This window comes from Salmo salar, chromosome ssa10, assembly GCF_905237065.1.
Source record: "Salmo salar chromosome ssa10, Ssal_v3.1, whole genome shotgun sequence".
In the NCBI taxonomy this organism is placed as follows: Eukaryota; Metazoa; Chordata; class Actinopteri; order Salmoniformes; family Salmonidae; genus Salmo; species Salmo salar.
Window position 1 is genome coordinate 90,689,312 of NC_059451.1, and position 20,701 is coordinate 90,710,012.

The 20,701-nt window shown below is 39.7% G+C and overlaps 1 protein-coding gene across 1 annotated transcript in view; it reads right to left on the bottom strand.

Moving 5' to 3' along the window:
- roraa (RAR-related orphan receptor A, paralog a) overlaps nt 1-20,701 on the bottom strand; it is a 306,522-nt gene that overhangs the window by 163,642 nt on the left and 122,179 nt on the right. Inside the window, exon 2 of the mRNA XM_014124802.2 lies at nt 20,050-20,070. Within this exon, the coding sequence (XP_013980277.1) occupies nt 20,050-20,070 (21 nt within the window). The remainder of the gene's footprint in view (nt 1-20,049; nt 20,071-20,701) is intronic.

Consider the following 20,701-nt stretch of genomic DNA (forward strand, 5'->3'; position numbering starts at 1 on the left):
TGTAAGTTCCGCGGATGCTACAGAGGACCATGTCAGGACCTTTTTAGGACATTCATTTTTACTAGTCCTTAGGACGTCACGTGATAGTCCCAAGGGAATGTTCTCTGGGGGACCTTTGTCTAGTTTCCTGTAAGTTCCCAGGACGTCATAGAGAGCAATGTCAGGACCGTTTTAGGACGTTCTAAGGACATTAAGTTTTCTACTCCTTAGGACGTTGTGTGCTGGTCCCAAAGGAACATTCTCTGGGGGACCTTTGTCTAGTGCCATGTAAGTTTCCAGGATGTCATAGAGGACCATGTCAGGACCTTTTAAGGATGTTCTAAGGACATTCATTTTACTAGTCCTTATGACGTCACTTGATGGTCCCAAAGGAACGTTTTCTGGGAGAACTTTGTCTAGTTCTTTGTAAGTTCCCAGGATATCACTGAGGACCATGTCAGGACCTTTTTAGGACGTTCTCAGGACTTTAATTTGACTAATTCTTAGGACATAGCATAATGGTACCAATGAAACTTTCTTTAGGGGACCTTTTTCTAGTTTGTCCTGGGGATGTCCCCGAAGACGTTTTAGGACAATCCTGGGATGTTGTGTCATGGTCCCCTGGAGGTATTGTCTAGTTCCTGGTTGGTCCTGGGGACGCCCCCAAGGATATATTTAGGACGTTCTTGTTAAATTGTGTTATGGTCTCCTGAAGCTCCCCTGATTGTCACAGGTGTCCCAAACCATTATAAGTAAAGTCATGAAATGGTATCAAGGTTTTAAGGTAAGTGGTACACTGTTCAGCTAAAATAGTAAAACAAATATTTAATCAATGACAATGTGATTATATTTGACATGACCCCACCTGGGATTTAAAATCACAACCTCTGGATTTGTGGTATGCTAATCTTTCTGCTGCGCCACAAAGTCTGTACAATTTCAGAAGTTCCCTACATATTCATTACCTGTAATACATATGTGCACTTAACAAAAGACTGCCATCTGCATTGCTTTTTTTTATTAATCAGTTAATCTGTCTAATGTTGGTGGGGCATATTATTATGTTTTAATATTACTCTTGAATCACTATGATAAATATCATTGTTTTTCTTCAATGTATTTTTACCAGAGCTGAGATTTAGTTTGAAGTGCAAAGTGTGGGAACAGGCCTACAGGTGAAATCAGCCATTGATACAAACATAGTGGCATAGCAGGAAGATCTGAATGCAGTGAACTAAGAGGTTGTGGGTGCAAATCACAGGTGAGGACATATTAAATAATAATTACTGTCGGAGTCAGTGTGTCAAATATGTAAGTTGAAATCACTATATGTGATAAGCACTGTTTGTGTGTGGTTGTCCCTATCATTGCCAAAAGGCAAAGAGCTGTGACTGGATTACCAATCAGGGCCTTGATGGGCTTGGCTTTAATTAATCTAATGACTGTAATTTATCGAATCAACTAACTATGTTTAATTGTTACCCGATTAAATTAATCATGTAACAATTAACTCATTAGGAATTTGGGGCACCACGGAAGAAGTCATTTAACGTGTTACCATCTCCTGAATTAAACTCAAGATGATATATATAAGATATATCGTTAACAGTTATTTATTAATCATTACCTCATATCAGTCTCATTCTGAATGTCGCAGACTTCTTTAATTCGCAAGAACCCCAGCCTTTCCTGATTATTCAGTTCTACACAAATTGATTGAATTATTTATTTACTGACTAACTAAATAATAACACAGAATACACATTCACACTTACATGATACAAAAGTCCCTAGTGGACTGACAAGATATGACGACTTATTACACAGTGAGGGAGAAGGGGGTGGGAGAAATAGAGAGATAGGGAAAAAAGGACATTTATTGTACATTTGGAAACTACGCTCACATTAACCATATACTTTACACACGAGTCGCTGCCCGTTTAGTAAGAAATGCAATGTATTTACGCCTAGATGTCTTTGTTCGTCGTCTCTCTGTTGAAACCAGTCGATTCTTCTATGGGGAATGGCTCGATGGGTGTAAGGCTCTGGTTGTCCACCAGAGGTCACAATGTCCTTCTTCTTAGTTGTCCAGCTTTGTAGTGTTCAAATAGAACAGATCTTCAGATGCACCAATGGTTGTCTGAGATTGGATTTTCTTCCTTCCCACCTCTTGTCTTTAGTCAAAGTTCTAGGACCACTTTTTCATGCCCAGCTGCAGACTGGCAATGTTATGGTCTAGTCTATCTTCTTCACCTCATGTGGAGACTCAAAGTTCTAACCATTTTCAGTATTGGAAGCCACAGCTACACGTTTTCTGGTCTTAGAGTTTCAACCATTTGTAACGTTTAGCTCATGTTTCACGTCTGCTGGTCTGGTATGTTAATTGTTAGCGAGTCCTTTTAAGCACTCTTGTCGAAAAGGGTGGTTCCATAACACTGACACGCTCTTCTGACCTCATTTGGGGCGTGGCTTAGTTAATATGCAAAGGACATAAAAAAACATTATCTCATTAGGAAACCAAAATCACATTCCTATCTTAACAAAAATAGTTGCATCGTTCTTCATATTGTATTAACGTCATATTGGATGGAAACTTGACAGGTAGAATGTGTTTTCTTCCTAAGTTACAGTATTTGGTTCATACAGTTTTTAATAACATCACAAAATGAAAAGCAATATGACATGATTACTCTTTAGATCCCCACTGACCATTCTTAACATTCCTATCTTAGAAATATTTTTCCAATATTCACTTTTTTTGGACGTTATAGTTTTGGCGGCAAAGGTTTCCTGGAGGAAAAAGGCATTCCTTTGGTTGATACTGAAGAGCAGGAGAGGGTTCTCTGCTGCATAAGATTTACGATTGGTGTGAGGTGTCATAAAACTGGCCCAGCACCCCCTCTCCTCTGCTGTGGGAGAGAGGGGGGTCTGGCTATCTGTCAGCCATTTGCCAAGCTGATCTGAGGCCTTAGATCCTCAACCAGGAGAGTCATGACATGTGTAATGAAACTAGGGTGCGCGTGCCCTGGGTAAAATGGTCCACGGGACCATGACACAACATCCCAAGAACATCAGGGGACCTTCAGGGGACGATGACACAACATCCCAAGCAATTCCTAAAAACATCCTCAGCACATCCCCGGGACAAACTGGGAACTAGACAAAACCTCCAGGGGACAATGGCACAACGTCCCAAGAACGTCCTAAAAATGTTTGTGCCAACCCTTGCATTTACCTAGATTTAACTTTACATTTCTACAGCTACAGCGTGGTCATATTTCATTGTTACTGCTATGAGTGTTGTTCTTTGGCTGGGCATAATACAGAGGCACCATTTCAATGTTATTCCTCTTGCATTTCAGATACTTTACACCCCAAAAACAACCAGGGACAAAATTAACTCTGAAAAATGTGAAGTACTACAGGTGTGCAGGCATCTGTTTGCAAGCTGTCCGTGTGCTGTTATTTTTCATGCTCTGTCTAAAAAGCATTTATTGGTGCCTTATGCATTAGCAAGGCTGAACATTATCCTCATTCCCTTGTTCTTCTACTGATTATCAATCTCTAGACAACAATCATATAACAGGCTTGATGCACCTGCACGGCTGTGTCTCCATATGCCGCTCTCATAACAGCTATTAGTTAGCTTTCCTCCAGATCCCATCACTGTTTGATCAATTCTCAGGCTAGATAGAGTGAGCAAGACTGGAGTGGAGGTCATAGATCATGGCTAGGGAGTGGAGAGGTGAATGGTGGTTTTACATCAACATGGGCTAAATGTGGTAATACCTCATTAGAGAAACTCCATAGCGTACTCTCCTGACTATATGCAAAATAATAATCTAAGCAGATGCACAGTGCTCCTCCCTCATGTTATTCAAAGCAGAACTCCTGATCATCATTATCATACACAGTAGTCTGAATTATAGACTTGCCTGCAGACCCAACGGGCATATAGCAGGCCTACCATACATATTACAGTACCTTTTTTCTCCATCCAACCCAGTCGACTGAATGTCATATACAGTATGTACACATTCTGGAAGGTGACATGAACATTCTGAGAAAATATATTCTGTCCCTAAACTGTCACACTTGTGCATGGGAATAAATATGAATTTTAAGGAATAAATAGGAATAGGACTAAACAGTTGTGAGGTCTGGTGGACTAGACTAGAGGGTTTTCAGTGAGTGCTGTGTCGTGATAGTGAGCCCTGGGGAGGCCCCTGGAGGGAGAGGGAAAAACCCCACTTGTCCTGTGACTCACAGCCCTCGCCTCTCCTCTGCATGGCTGCACACACCTTTTCACTGCAGCTCCCCGCCCATTGATTGATCTGAGCCCCAGCTCCATGGGATCCACTGTTCCTCTACTACCACTACAGCACGCATCCGTTCACATGCCCTCATCAAGACAACAGCTTTAACTCGAGTAGATGAGTTACTAGAACAATGTACTCCTTGGGACAGATCCAACTAAAAGTAATTTACAACTGTCATCTATAACCATAATTATATCTGAGTGAACCCTTTACAAACAGAGCGCAGCAGACACAGCTTTGGTTTAATTTGGAATAAAATATTTTATTTTAAAAAAGGCTGTTTGGATGCATTCCTACCACCTAATTGCCACATAATTACATATATTTAAATACTACAATAGTTGGAGTTCAAACACTTCCATTTTGATGCTATCAATTACCTCTTTATTCGTCAATTCCAGCCCCTTAAATATTAATATGATTCCATAATGAGGCTGAGTGGTCGGAATCACTCACTGTCCCTTAAGGCAGCTCTGCTGTGGACCACGAGAGCACAGGCCTTGTCTGATGAATATAATCAGCACATTAAACTACACTTCACCACTCATTCCCGTCTGGTTAAATATTTTGTCTTCTTCTATGTCTGGGGAGAACAGTGAAAGGCTTGGAGCCCAGTCTGCAGGTGCCTACTTTAATAACCACATTTTCAACGGTTCTGTTTGTGTACAACACTGCCAAGACAAATTAAAACATGCCTCTGCGTTTTTAAGTGTGTGTGCGTGCATCCAAGCATGTATGTGTTGACTCTGAATTGCCCTACAAGGACAGTCTAGTGTAGAGGACACCACATTTGACATTTAACAAGAAGCTAAAGCTGCTTAAACAATTACCAGCCGACAAAACTGTCATTTTCTGCCTGATTCTTACAGGGATTCCTCCTTGTCTCCTATTGGCCTAGAGGTACAGCTCCTTGTGCTTACAAATGAGCCCTGTGATAAATTCTGAGGGGTCAATGGTTTACAAGCAGAAGGAGGACCTTTTAATTACTGCCTGATGAGGGCTGAAAAGAGACACTCCTCAGTTGACTGCAGCCAGCCAGTGAGAAATTTGTCATTTAAAATCATTGACATTATTGCATTTCAAAAAGCAATTTCCTCAAATTGCTGAAGAAGTTTCTAAAATCAGACATCCAATTAGAATGTGATTTTTGAGGGTGGAATTAGAGGAGTCACTGTGCTATCAGCACTGTTTGGGGTGCAGACAACCCCGACTCATCTCCAGTGAGAAGCTTTCATGTGCAGGACCCCATATCACGCAACCCTCACAATCTAATTAGCTGCTCTCAAATGGTAGAATAGTGGTTTGGAAGTGCTGCTGTAAACGGCAGGAGATAAGTTGCTTCTCTTATTGCTGCATTTATCGACAGATCCTCCCTTTTAAGTGGCATGTGAATATGAGCGACCATGCGACCAACTCATCGCTATTAAGACAGAAAGTTTATACACTGTGAAATGAGCACGATATTTAACACCATCACAGGGAAAAATAAATCAGTATACTTTGCATACAACTTTTGACAGGACCTTGTATCATTGATATAGTACTGTGAACTCATGATACTCCATGCAATACTACGATGCTCTATAGTTAAGATCCATCATGACCTTTTACAGATGTAGGATCTTAATTTGATCACTCTTTTGTTGCTGAGAATTTTCTTGCACAGCAGAAAATGTAAACGTGTAGTCTATTCAAGGTTTAAAAATGCTTCTAAAGTTTGTAATTTTCACTTTAAAATGTCAGACTTGATTTGATCTAACGAAAAATGTATCACCCCCTACAAAAAATGTCCATATATTTTAATCCACATAATAATTCATATTTCCTGTTGCTGCAGGATTATTTTCCTGCTGTAGCAAACTGGTTCAAATTAAGATCCTACATCTGTACGTCCTTTAGCGAAACGCAGTGACTGCAGAATCATGCACATTCACAAATACAATAGTCACACAAACACTCACTCACAGTCATACACAGACAGACACACAGACACACACGCAAACACACACACACACACACACACACACACACACACACACACACACACACACACACACACACACACACACACACACACACACACACACACACACACACACACACACACACACACACACACACACACACACACACAGTAAGTCTTGGCAACCAGTGAACCATGAAACATCTTTATCTCTCTCTGTTCCCATAGCAACGAGTGAAATCATTTCCCCTTACAACTTTGTTCTCCACTCAAAAATGTTACCATCTGCTAAAAACATATAGAGAAAAGCGAGCCAAAGAGAAAAGTTATGTGATGAATATTTCAGAGGGCCTGCGCTGGCGGCTGCAGGCTTTATGGTCCCTGGCCAACAGCTTCCCAGGGGACAAAAAACTGCCACCTCCTTCCCCTCCATAGATAAAGCTCACAGGGATGTTCTCTTTGGTGAGAAGGCTGTTTACTGGCAGTTCCATAGGGTCTTATTCTTTTACTGGGCTTTATGTCTCTCTTTCCATTGTATGCGTTTCCTGACACATGAGAAACCCAGATAATTTTATGGAGTGCTATACAAGGTCATATTGTTCTGAGCACTGTATCACTCTTTATGGCCATGGACCCTTACAGTAAAAAACCTTCAATATATAGTCTAGAGCTGCATGTTCCACCACCACCAGAAAGCCTAGGACACAGTGGTACTAGACCGCTCTCCTCTCCTGCCCACTCTGGACTTGTGCCAGAGAGCTTCACATGGGCTGAAACCCCATTGTGTTCCAGTGAGTTTCCTCCTGGTGCAATACATCATGGGCGGACAGAACACTGCCCAGGAATAAAAGGGACAACTGAGGCCGTATATTATGTACAAAAGCATCCAATCCATAAAAGTCAGCATTAATAGCCAGGCCAGCAATTACATTTTTCATCTACAATGAGGCCAATTAGAAGAGTTGAAATGAGCTGTTGGAAAGATGCCCATTCTTTACGGCCGTGTCACAAGACACAGCCACATCATTTATTCCCCCCGCTGCCCCCTCACCTGCCAGAATTTATGGCTCACAACAACCTCATTATTGTGGTTAATCTGGATTATTATATATGTTCCTCCTCTCCTGACCAACATCAACAGTTTGTGGAGCATATGTGGCAAGTCTGTGGTCTTCTGCTGACCTTGTGTCTAACATTACTCTGGAGGACTGAGACTCCGCACAACAGATGGGCCAGACGAAGTCCAAGCACTGGGTTCAGGGGAGTAAAACAACACAGGAAAACTATACTGTACATCACTTCCAACACATTGTTTAATTTAGATTTCTGGGAGCAAAATTTAGTTTGGTTTTACAAGGCTAAGACGTGACATGCGGTCCAAAGGAAATGTTTGTCTTTTTTGTTGCAAAGTGTAATGAGAACTTATGTTCAACCACAGACATGTAACAAGCACTATGGTGCATTTCTGAGGTTAGTTTTCTTCAGTGTGGTTTCTGGAATGTACAGTATGTACTTGTACTTTTTCAGCCCAGTTTACTGCAGAAACTTGACTCAAAGTGCATTTCTGAGTGCAGTTAAATCACCATCCAATATATTCTAGAAAGTATTTTGTTGACATATAATCTAGAGAATTATAATACATTGAGCAAATGTGTGAAATCCTTTAGTTGTAAATTGTCATCATCAAATTTTTACAATAAGTTGTTTATTTTACCAGAGACTGGTAAATGTAAAACGTTCAGTATGATAACAGAATGGCTGAAGATTGTATAAGGCCACAACACCATGCTGTGGAGGAGCCTGTGTGGTAGATTTTGCATTGGGTTTGCGTTCAGTCTTGCCTTTGTCCTTCTCAATGATTGAATATAAATGTACCAGTGCAGGACAAAGGTAACCACTCAAGAATTGCTGCACCTGCTTTCAATTGCACCTGTTGAATGACTGTTTGCTTTTTTCATCTTACACTTTCTATGTACTTTGAAAGTCTCATCTACAGACAAACTGTCAGGGGGAGATACGCTGCAGGTAAACCTGATATGTGTGACACTGGACACTCTGTCAAGCAAATGAGAACAGGTGTTCACATTAAGGTTGCAAAGAGGGGGTACATTACTGGAAATGTTTGACGTTTACCCATAAACTACCAAAATGTTTGTATCTTTCAAGGATTTTACGTAATCTATCACAAGACATCTAGTGGCACTTTTGGGTACTTCAGATTATCACAGGCGTCTAATCATCTCTGGCCCTCTATGTGGCATTATCACATGTAAAATATATGAAATAATAAATACGATGATTTTAAAATAATAAAATGACAAAGCTGTAAAACATTATCCTAAATATAAACCATCGAATTAGTGAATACAATTGGTGTTTAATAGGGTTTCAGCATAAAGTATCCTTTATATTTTTAATTTGACTATGTCACTATGCATTTGTTGTTAATGTTTTGATGCAAACCTGGTGGCAGTTGTGAACACAGTCAATAGTTGGAAGAGTTTCAGAGTTAATAGAAAATAATACCATTGTTGATTTGATCCTTTTTTTCATTAAATAGTAAAAAAAATTCTTGAACCATATAGTCTATCTACTGGAAACTCATGGACAATATGGACACAGATATAATAAATTAATAATATATATGAATCATTGTTTAAAAGTATAAACTACCAAAATTAGGCTAGATTGCCATAGATTTTACATTTTAGTCATTTAGCAGATGCTCTTATCCAGAGCAACTGAGTGCATACATTTTCATACAATTTTTTTATTTTTCATACTGGTCCCCCATGGGAATTGAACCCACAACCTTGGCGTCGCAAGCACCATGCTTTACCAACTGAGCCACACAGGTCCATTTTTACTTAATTACCAAAATTCTTGAAGATTCCGGTAACTTTGGTAAATTACCGATAGCTTTGCAACCCTAGTTCACATACTTAACATGTACAAAATATAGTACGCAAAGGGAGGATGGTGGGTGCATAATATTGGTTCAAACTTAAATCCTGCATCTTGTCCTCACTGTGTGACTAGATCCCTAGACTTAAAGGGATAGTTTGCCCAAATTTCAAAATGACATATCAGTTTGCTTGCCCTGTAAGTATTCTATGGACAACATATGACATCAATCCATGCTTTGGTTTAGTTTCTCTGCGACTGTTTCCACATGTTAATGTAATAGCATTAGTGTCACAAATCCCATTCAAGTCACAAATCCCATTCACGGGACCAATATTAGCATTTTTCGCGCATCATGTTCAAAACATCTTTAAGTTACTTTGTTGAGCTTCACAAGCATTTTTTATATACTTTCGGATTATTTAAACATGATGCACAAAAAAAGCTAAAATTGGTCCCATGACTTGAATGAGATTTGTGCCACAAATTCTAAAACGTTAGCATGTGGAAACAGTGCCAGGGAAACTAAGCCAAAGCATGGATTGCTGTAACATCTTGTCCATAGACTGCTTACAGGGTAAGGAAACCAATGTGTCATTCTGTATTTTTTAGTGAACTATCCCTTTAAGTCCAAACTTTCCTCTCCTATCCCCTCTACCTCCCTATTGTAGCTTACATAGCCCAGGAAAGAGGAGGTGGCATGGGGGGGTTTAATTTGGCACTTGTGGCCCCATGAGGAGACAGCTTTGCCTGTTAAATAATCAAAAATCGAGTCAAAATGCCCCATTTGGAACAGCGTGTTTCCTAATGTAAAAGTGGTAGGTGGCACATTTCAAGTGGGCTTTGATTGATCCCCAGCTGTTTGGGAAATTGTTCCTCTTCCCTGAATTGAGGTCAGAGTGATAAGCATTGTGGGCACCTCCTCTAGGTGTGCTTCTCACATGCCCTCATCCAGGTGTGTGTGTGGCACCGCTGAGGTAGAATCACCCTATCCACATGTACTTTACTGAGAGTCTCTCTGCGCCAGCACAAACTCAGTGGGAAGAAGGTGAATAAGACAACTTGAAAACAAGGCCTAAATAATAAGCAAACTTAATCATAAAGGTAGGCTAATTGTTAGTACAAATGTACTAATAAAATATTAATAAATTACACAAACCATTATGAATGAACTATATGTTATAATTACAATGATTAAATTGAAATTGTAAAAAATGTCACCTTTGCTTTGTATTTACATAAAGCCTACCATATATCAGGCATTCCAAAGTTGGTTAAGTCACCTAACATATTGTCTTAACTCATACTCCTAAACAGTGTAAAACACTACAGGATGGTTACATTTTCTTCATTTTCCTTGAGAAAATCAACCGATGATTGAAGACGTTGTCTTGATGTATTTTCCAATCACTTATAATTTAGAGGAACATTTTCAATGTCTGATGAGATTATTACCTGTACCCTAGAGCCACTAAATATGACTGCCATTTTCTGGTACGAGGAGTCAACTGAAGTATCCTGAGTTTCATCTGAGTTTGTAGGATTCATTGTTTCCTTAAAGCCTAAATACACCATGAGAGTTTTAGAGAAAGTTAATCAAAGAACAAAGGAATTCTGCCATGAAAGGCAATTTCCATTTACACCAAGCAGCATTACCACCAGTGGCAGCTGTTCTTTTTTTCTATTTCAGTTATTTTTCCAACCTGGAGGATAATCAAAGCCTTCCACAAAAGTAGGGGGGACAGTGACAGAGAAATGAAATAAAAACTACATGAGCAGCCATACATTTCTAATGGAACTCTCTTAATCTTGAAAGGGAGACTTTCAATAGTGAATTAGTCTTTTTTGTATTCCTTTAATGCTTCCCAGAGAAATATGCAAATCTCTGGCTAATGGTAACAGCAGTGACAAAGGAGCAAGTTCTACTCTGCTAGTCTGTGCTATCCAACCAGGGGTCCTGTATGTGGCCAGCATAATGAACTGCCCGCAGCCTAACAGAGCAGAGCAGGGCCTTCTGGAACCACTCATTAATGAAGACATCTGGATGGCCTCCACAAGACACAACTCTATCTTCTCCCAGCCAACACTTTAGTCAAGGCTTTGGTCAAAGTTTCACTTCACAAGGTTGTAATTTTAACCAGGGTATTCAACGGATTCATGAACTATTAGTGTACTGAAGCGGTATAGAAGATTTTTTTTCCCCCATTTGTTTTCTAGTCCTGGTTTTTGGGTGTGTGTTGCTAATGATAAAATTGTTATTATAGTTATAGTATTTTAGTCATGGAATTAATGTTATTCTGAATTTCAGGAGCCTGGCAGATCCCTGGCAGTTTGTGTTTTAGAATGTAGAATTTGGGGGATAAAGATTTTGGAAAGGAACGATATCACTGTAATTTACAAAAGCTTCTACCTGATAGCATTTTCAATATTGAGACATTTTGGTGGAAAGAATAATATCATATTATAGTATCATATTTTACAGTCTATAATTCTCAAATGAAAAACATTTGAAAGCTGAACGCAAATGTGTGCATGTGTAGGAACTAAATGTTGTAACAAATTGCAAAAGAATATGCTTCAATGTAGTAATACATATTAGCAAAAATAGGCACATAACTAGCATCATATCAGTTTGAAGTTTCAGAGCTTAAAATCGATTGATACAAAACTAAATCAATAATGTAGGAATTATACACTGGCAAGGGGCAATATTATTGTTCACTGAAGTAAAGCTATATTGTAAGTTATGGATAGTCATGTAAAATAACACTTTCGATACATCATAATTATTGAAAGATCAATATCAAATACTGTACTAATGCAGGGAGAGACTTCAATATTCTGTTTCATATCCGTAACTGTATCCATCATTAGGGGGGCAGATAGTCTAGCGTTTAAGATCTTTAGGCCAGTAACAGAAAGGTCACTGGTTTGAATCCCTGAGCCAACTAGGTGAAAAATCTGTTGATGTGTCCTTAACCCTAATTGCTCTCGATATGCGCGTTCGCTAAATTACAAAAACAATATTTAAACAAATGTCATGAGAAATGATGAAAATACATTGAAATAAGCATTACAAATCCATACTTTTTAATTTTGGGGGCTGGCTGGCAGGGTAGAAATGTGGTTAACTAGTAGAGGCTGAGATAATCCTTTTATCTAGATCCCTGCTGCAGGGTATACCAAACACTCCCTGATTAAAAATGGAAACGTGGGCAACCAACAGTTTAAGAATCATGGGCTCTAAACAGATAAGGCGGAACGTCTTGTTGCTATGGCAGTGCATATGGAATGACTTGCCACACTGTTCTCCCTGTCTAATATATTCACATTTATGAAATATTTCATAAGTAGCATAGCAAATGCTAAATATAAAATCCCAGGGAGATGCTCTACCCTTTCGCAGTTGGAGTTGTGGAAAAATTGTTCTCAAGCTACAGTGCTTTTGATTTCTTCATCTTCCTTCTCCTCAATAAGGGAAAGCCCTGCGAAAATTTTCCGGCTCTCCACACTGCCAGATAGAACCAGTGAACAAAAGAGGCGATTTGATCTGTTCATGTGGGAAATCAGATCCCCGTCTGAGATGTATCCAATGCGCTCCAGGATACCGTTAAGCAACGGCCACAAATAAAGGAAAATTATCACATAGAAATGCAGAGAGGGAGGGCTTATATAAGGAATAGAAACATGTAAATTGTCCATTAGATAAATCAGAACTCTCCAACAGAGAGAGTGGGAACACCATAGACTGTAGCAACCAAGTAAAATAAATGCAAAAAGGTATTACTAGTCACGGTGTGTGTATTATCAGAACTGCCTCCTACAAAGCACACACAGTGAGGTATGACAGAGGACACATTCCCCCCTCGCTCAATCTGGTGTGACAGAGCAGGACAACTGCATGGCCCTTTTCTCCTGTCAATACTCCCAGCATCCATTTTCACCTGGCTGACACCTTTTACTGGTCAAGGGATGAATAAATCACACTTAGTGTTCTCCCCTGGTACTTTGACTAAAAAAAACATCTCAACATGAAGGAGGACTGCAGTGTTTCCCTGTCATCACTGCCCCTGAGGTATGGTGAAACATTTCCGCCCATAAAATACCATTTTTCAAAGAACCTTATTTCTCTTGTAATCTATCCGCCACAATGGATGGCTTCTGGGATGCGTTTAATTTCATCTGAACACAAACAATCTTTCAAAGGGTTTAATAACAGTTACACAAATTAGCTTCATTAATAAGCTACTAATAGAATAATAGTGCTGCCATCTTATGCAGCTCAACAGTAAAGGTGTGAGGCAGGAAAAAACACATCTGGGACTATTGTCTCTGAGCACTCCGAGCTTCATTAACAGAATGCCCCAGAATGCACACATACAATTAAAATATGCTGATCACTTTCTCATTGTTTACACTGTAGTTATCCATACGCTTTTTTTGCACATGCAGTGACACATAATGTATTATGTAAATATGCAAAGGCAATCACAAAGAAGTCAATTAGGTGGAGATGATACTTACCAATATTAATTTGATCATACAATAACGGTCTGAAGTCAAATTGGTAAAAGCGTGAGATCTTGTTGGCCCACTTACAGTACATGCTCTGGCATTCATAAGCAGCCCTATAAAAGAACTGTCAATTAATAATCATATCAATGGATGGAATCAGTGAATGAATGGCTGCAGCAATGTTCTGACAAGCACAACTGGCGCTGCATAACAGATTTGGCACAATTAGACAAAATAACAATTAAGTCATTCACACGACTTAGTATCTCGTTTAAACAACTTAGGACTCTATTTTAACAATCTAACGCAATGGTAAATCTTACCGCAGGCGGTAGCGCTATAGGTTCAGGGGTGTGTCAGAAATATTTTTGCCATTTTCTCTAAGGTCTGAGTTTTGAAGAATTAAACAAGTTGTGGGTGTGTCTAGGCTTGGCCACTCACTGGTCAAACAGAATGTGCTCCATGGCAAAATATGTGTTGTATTTACGGTACTCCAACTCCAATTCCAATGTTAGTCCGTTATAGTTAGTTAAATGGCTTACAGAAACGAAATAACAAAATGTCGACCTATCCCATCTTTGCTAAATAGGTTAACTTGAACCCATTTGCATTCCACATTGTTCTAAGTATTTGTATGGCTTCAATAGCATTCACATGGATATAGGGGCTAGGCCTACTGTAAATTGCATTATGGCTGAGCATGGACATACCAAACATTGTCAATAAGAAAGATTCAATTTATTATTGATAAGGCCAGAAAATAAAATGTAGAATTGTAATCAAATTCTAAACAAAACAAAACAACAACTTGTTTTAAACAGGCACCATAATTCCTCCCCATGGGCATATAATATTAAAACAACGCAGTTCATGGAGGGTTTTACGCACATCCAAAGGTTTCACAGTAGCTGGACAAAGATCCAATATAAAGAGAAAGGGAGAATGTCCACTAACCTTTATACTGCTCCCAAATAGGCCTATGGTTTATGAACGTAATTGGAATCATCTTACAGATCAGATCACATTCACAAATCTCCAGAAATTCAAGCGCTCCACGGACTTTGTCACCATAAAACCAGGAAGATGAATCATTCTAATATGTTTCCAGGTTACAGATAACTTCTAAATACGAGGTTCACCGGTATTCACCAAGGTTCTCATCTCTCGTTTCATGATGGGCATGGGCACGTAGCCTACATCATGGAGGGGGTTTTAGGCACGTCCAAAACGGGACCTGCTAAAATAATGTGGACCTGTCTACAATGCATAGATAAAAAGGGAATGTCAGCTCACTGTTTTGCTCCTCTCAAACTTGATATTTTATTAAAGCCTTGGTGATTAAGATTTACTTCCAAGCGGTTTCAGGAGCCAAACCCTTTATCGACAGTCTTGACTACTTTGCGATTCCATTCGGCATACAAATAAAAGCCTTTGTTGAGAGGAGGAGTAGGTTATTCTTGTTTTTTAATAAAATCAAATGAAATGGGAATAAAAAGAATATACAGGCACCAAAAGCACATTAGGCTACTCTTGTGCCATGCGCATATGGGCAGTTTGCGTCATGGCTGGACAGGCTGCGTTTCCACTGTCAAAATTCATGGCATAACCAACTCTGTTACCACTAAAACCAGCTTTTGGTTGGTTTTAAATATCCATATCAGTGCTGCGAGCTGATATTAGACAGGTAAATTGCCGAACCTGGCATTAGGGCTGGAAAATGCCAGAGCGGCAGTTTTTACATGGCGAATTGCAAACTAACGTGTGTTTGACACTAGCGCTGCCTTAACACATGCTGAAAATTGCGCCCTTTGTATCTCGTTTGAACTACTTTGTTTATTTTTTTTTAATAACTAAGTCGTTTAAACAAGATACAAAATCATTAAAATAAGATGCTAAGTCGTTTGATTGAGATAGTAAGTTGTTCAGACGAGATAATTCCAAGAGTCATTTATAAAAAAAGATTTGCCTTGGGCTTCCATACAATTTATACATTAATAGCAAAAAAATATCTATATTTTCAAAGAAAGTTCACAAATAAAATGACAAATAGTGATGGATTTTAGTAAAGAAAACATTAGTTAATTAATGTTGAATTAGCGATGAGGTGAAGCATCATAAATTCAGACAACAAGGGGTTGTCTAGCCGATGAAAAACAGCACTCCTGGATCTGATCTGCCTGTACCTGTGTGTATCTTTCAAAAGCTCCCTGACACTTTATCTTTTCCATCTCGCTAGATTACACCTCCAGGGTTCAGGTGGGAATCAATCATTGCTATTATTACCTGAAGTCACAACATGCATCTATCACCGCTAAGGTTACCATAACCTTAATATTAGCCAAGAAAAGCCTCTCTAATAAACAGCAGAACGGATGGCCCGGGTGGTGGGATTTCATCTTCCTTTCACTTTTAATAAGGTACTCTGAGGAATAAAGATTACAGGCCATATTTAGCATGCAGAACAAATCAGCCTCTTCCTCCCCTCCCCTCTTTATTGTAGTTAGTCATTAGGATCTAGGCTGGGGTACCTAGTTCTAGTGGAAAGAGGCATTCCCTGGTTCAACAGCTAACCAGCCACGCTGCCTGTCTAACTGCCTGCTACCTGCCCGCTCTGCTTAGTTCTCCTGCTACAGTATCGTATCGCCTGCAACGTCTGTTAATAAGGCTGGGTGTATGGAAACAGTGGTGTGGCTCATCATGCCCAGCTAGACCAGTGGGAATCACAGCACTGTAAACTGTGAGGGCATGACTGGTTCAAGATGATTCTCCTCTTTAATAATCCACTATTACACAATAAAGTATGTGTAAAACAAGATGCAGAGAAAAGGGGGCATTAGGTTAAAATGGCTAAGGATTAAGAGAATGTGGTCAAGTAGGAATCTCAGACAGCATCAGTGCAGGAGTTGACACAAGGTCATGTTTACACACAGCACCCCCTAACATGAATCATTAATTTTCGTTCAAATGAATATCAACAGCCAAATAAATTAGCATCACTGCAGCCAGAGAACCAATAATATACCTCCAATTAGACTATCATTAGGGCATCAACTCGGATAATAAATTCAAAGACATTTATTTTGAATATATTCTAAGGAATTTTCACTTTGAAACCAGTCTTGTTATTCCCCTGAACCTCCAGCAACAACACTCATTACAGTGGCTTGAAAACCAGAAGTGGAGACATGTAAATATTTAAAGCTCCCACAAATATATAAATATTCATTCAGGAATTATTTGACGCACTAAATAAATAATCCCTTGTTAAATAAATGACAGCCTAAATAAAATTTTAAAAACAGGATCTGGGGAAATGAAGAATTAGACAGGGACGGATTCTGGCAAGAGGAGAAGGAGAGAAGGGATAATGTCAGTTACCACCCCACCCCATTTGAATTCCTAATGGCAGACATGCAAACGCACTGAGCTAATTAAAGCCCAGCGACCAATTAGATGAGCTTTAGCTGCAACTTTAGGGGGAGGTACCGTGGCAGAACCTCAGAGGGGAATATCGATATCTGTTGAGAAGGTGGAGCAGAGGAGACAAGCCACCGAAAAAACACATCTCTGATGCCGCTACTACTGCCCAACGGTGAAAGGGATAGCAGTTAACGGTTCTATGGGTTTTTCTTTCCAGACGTTGCTGGATAAACATGACCCCTTTCCACAGTGCCATGTGGCAGTGACTCACTGAGGATGTGGGGCAGTAGAGGAGAGAGGAAAACCCAATATATTCAGGAGTAATTCAGAAGCAATATATTATCTCCTGTAGCCTTTTTCTAGGCTGTTGCTTCAGCGTGAAACTATTAGCCTATATCAAACTAACGATTGGGACATGCATTACAAATACAATACACATAGCCAAAGTCTGGGTGATGTTCTCATCAAAAACATGATTGATACATATAGATTTTCCTATATAATACCTGTCTGCTGTGTGTCCTAAACCTGTCCTCTACTGACAGGTGGGTAGTCCTATAGGCTCACCCCACACAGGAGAGAGGCAATCTTAGGTCTGGCCTGGGACCATTCTCCTCTCTGTCTATCTTTCTCTCTCTGCTCTCTGAAGGGCCAGGCATTTATGCTGCCTGAGCCTGTCCTATCACACACTGTGCGACAGGAACAAGGCTTTTGTGATGGCCATGATTTGTCTTTTGTGTTCCCAGGTAGAATTAAGATGAAATTCTACAGGCAGTCATTGTGTTCCTATCTTCAGAACACTCAAAAAAATATGTTAGGTTTTGAAGGGGTGAAATGAAGCCTGCGGGGCCTTGGCAGGCCTTGCTCTGTTGGGAAATACACTGGGGAAATACAATGGGAACAATTTTGTCCTCCGTTTTTTTACACTCCACTATACCTTAGTCAGTCCTGCCTACTTAGACTTTTTTAAAGGCCCACTGTTGTCAAACATGTGATTTCTCTCCATTTTTTATATATTTCCACACTATAAGGTTGAAATACTGTAATACTGTGAAAACTATGATAATGCCCTTTTAGTGTAAGAGCTGTTTGAAAACACGTTTCTGCCTGTTTTGGTTTGGTGGGATGGAGTTCAAGCCGACCAGTGTACTGCAGGCATTGTTCGCAGAAAAAAGGATTCCCTATTATACAGTAGCAAAGGGGGAAAAATGGGTTCAATCCTTGTGTAAATAAATACACTTTTCGAAGACAATCATGGTACCAATAATTGCTTCTACTGTACCAGATGTATACTTCTATTGCACCTATTGCACCAGATGATAAAAAAATTGGACACGGAAGAAGTTATAAGGATAATTTAGTAGCATATGGCAGCTTGCGGTGGTATAAACTGCATATGTTAAACCTACATAAATCTCCCACAGACCACTCCCAGACAGTCCTAGCAAAATTCTCACTTGAGAAATTTCTCTTTGCTTAGAAGCTATTTTTGTTTCTTTTTGAACATTTTAATTGAAAACAATCACATCAAGGTACTTAATCATTACCCAGAAATGATTTGATATTGGCATTGGACCTTAACAGAACATTATTGTCTCGCTACATGGTCTCTGCCTCTATTTTTCAGTGGGTTTCTGAGAAGAGAGATGACAGCAGCCACTTTGCCAGAGTCTGCCAGACCCTTAGGGTGTATCAGCCCCATCCCTCAAAGTGTTCCATATGCAAATAAAGTTTGGGATGGCGGCTTTCAGATGTGATAATTATGGATTTATTTGTAAGCTGTCACTTCTCTTAATGCTCAGGGACATCAAAATAAGTTCAAATAGAAGCATCAGAGAGGATCACATTTGCTGGAGTACCACAGATTCAAAGAACACGCGAAACCCATGACGCTGAAGGTCTGTCAATAAGCAGTCTTTTAGACAGCAATGTGCTGCTGAGACCTTCATTGCATACAACCTGGTTTGAAAAGTGCCGCTAAATATATTCAGATTTTCCACATTTTGTTAGTTATTCCAACATCAAGGCACTTTTATCAGCGGGTGACATACTAACAAAGACAGAGAACACATTCCTCCCCCCCCCCATATGGACTGTGTAATAGTGTACAAGTCACATTCTCTTTGATAAAAATATACAGGAATATCTGTTTACATTTTCACATTGTGGAGAGGGTCGGATTGTGCTCAGTGTTGAGTTGTAAGAAACCTTTCTGACATATTTTTTTTTAAATATCCTGTTTCCCTTGAAAGTCAGACCATGGCTACCATTCAGTATCACTACAGGAGAATATCATTGAACAAACGTGAAGATAGCACAATATATTTATGTCCATGCACAAAAGGAGGGAGAAGAGCAACTACTTGAGACCTGACACTTGCATTTGAGAGAGAGAGAGAGAGAGAGAGAGAGAGAGAGAGAGAGATATAGACAGATGTTCCCAGATTTGGCAGCAGGGGAGGCCAGGGTATTGTGTCTACTGCCTACCTGAGACTGCCTCCCTGATGGAACTTAATGGCTGTGCCTGGAGAGTGCTATCTCCCACCTGCAAAATTTTCAAACATTGGCCTGTCCTCTTCTATGAAAGTTCTCTGTCACTGTATAACTGCACATTAAGGGATGATAAAAACCGATGGAGTCTACCCATCCATCTTGATTTTCCTGTGTTAGCGGGAAAAGACCAGAATACCTGCCACTCAGTGGAAGAACACTGGAACTGTAGCTCTGCTCTGTGTGACTGCCTTGCAACGGTTGCAGAGGAAGAGACTGCCTAGCTAACACATCGGAAGGAAATAAATACCAAATGCAGGAATGTGAGGCCTTTAAACTAATTTTCTTGAACATAAATATGGTCATTTTGTTAGACACAAATATGTTATTTTGTTAGACACAAATACAATCATCTGTTGATGCTGACTGACATACAGTTATAATATGTAGTTCACTTACCTTGCTTGTTCGTGAGTCCACCTACACAGAAGTACATATTTGGTCAATGATATGAGTGTACGTTTAGAAAGTGAGTGGTTCCATCTATTTTTAAATAACTCAATGAGTGTTCTGGATTATGAGACAGGCATTATGACACTTACCTTTTGTACATCAGGTTGATGAAACAGCGAGGCACAGCACACATCATCACCAAACAAAAACAGAAAAAGGAGAAACACATTAATAACATACAATATCACTAACAGTGACAATTCAAGCAAAATATTATTTTACATTGCTTTTGTAACTATCTCTATTTCAGTGGTCCCTGGTGTACTGTAATTTATGACTGGTTGAATGACAAATACACACCATAGACAATAGACTACGTTTTAATAGTGGATCTGTTTGGGGAGTAGAGCCAGCCCTTCGCTGGTTGCAGGGTGCAGTGAAAAAAAGTACAGCACTTACAAAGCACAGCATCATTTGTTTTGCAGGTTCTTTACCTACAGTATAAGCCTTTACTAAAACTCAGACACACGCTCAACGGGTAACCTTCACAGTAATACCAACGTGCTACTTCACAATGACACTTTGCCTGCCTCAAAGCACACTCACTCACTCACACTCTCTAGCTCCAGCACACAAGATAGCATCTGATGAGTAGTGC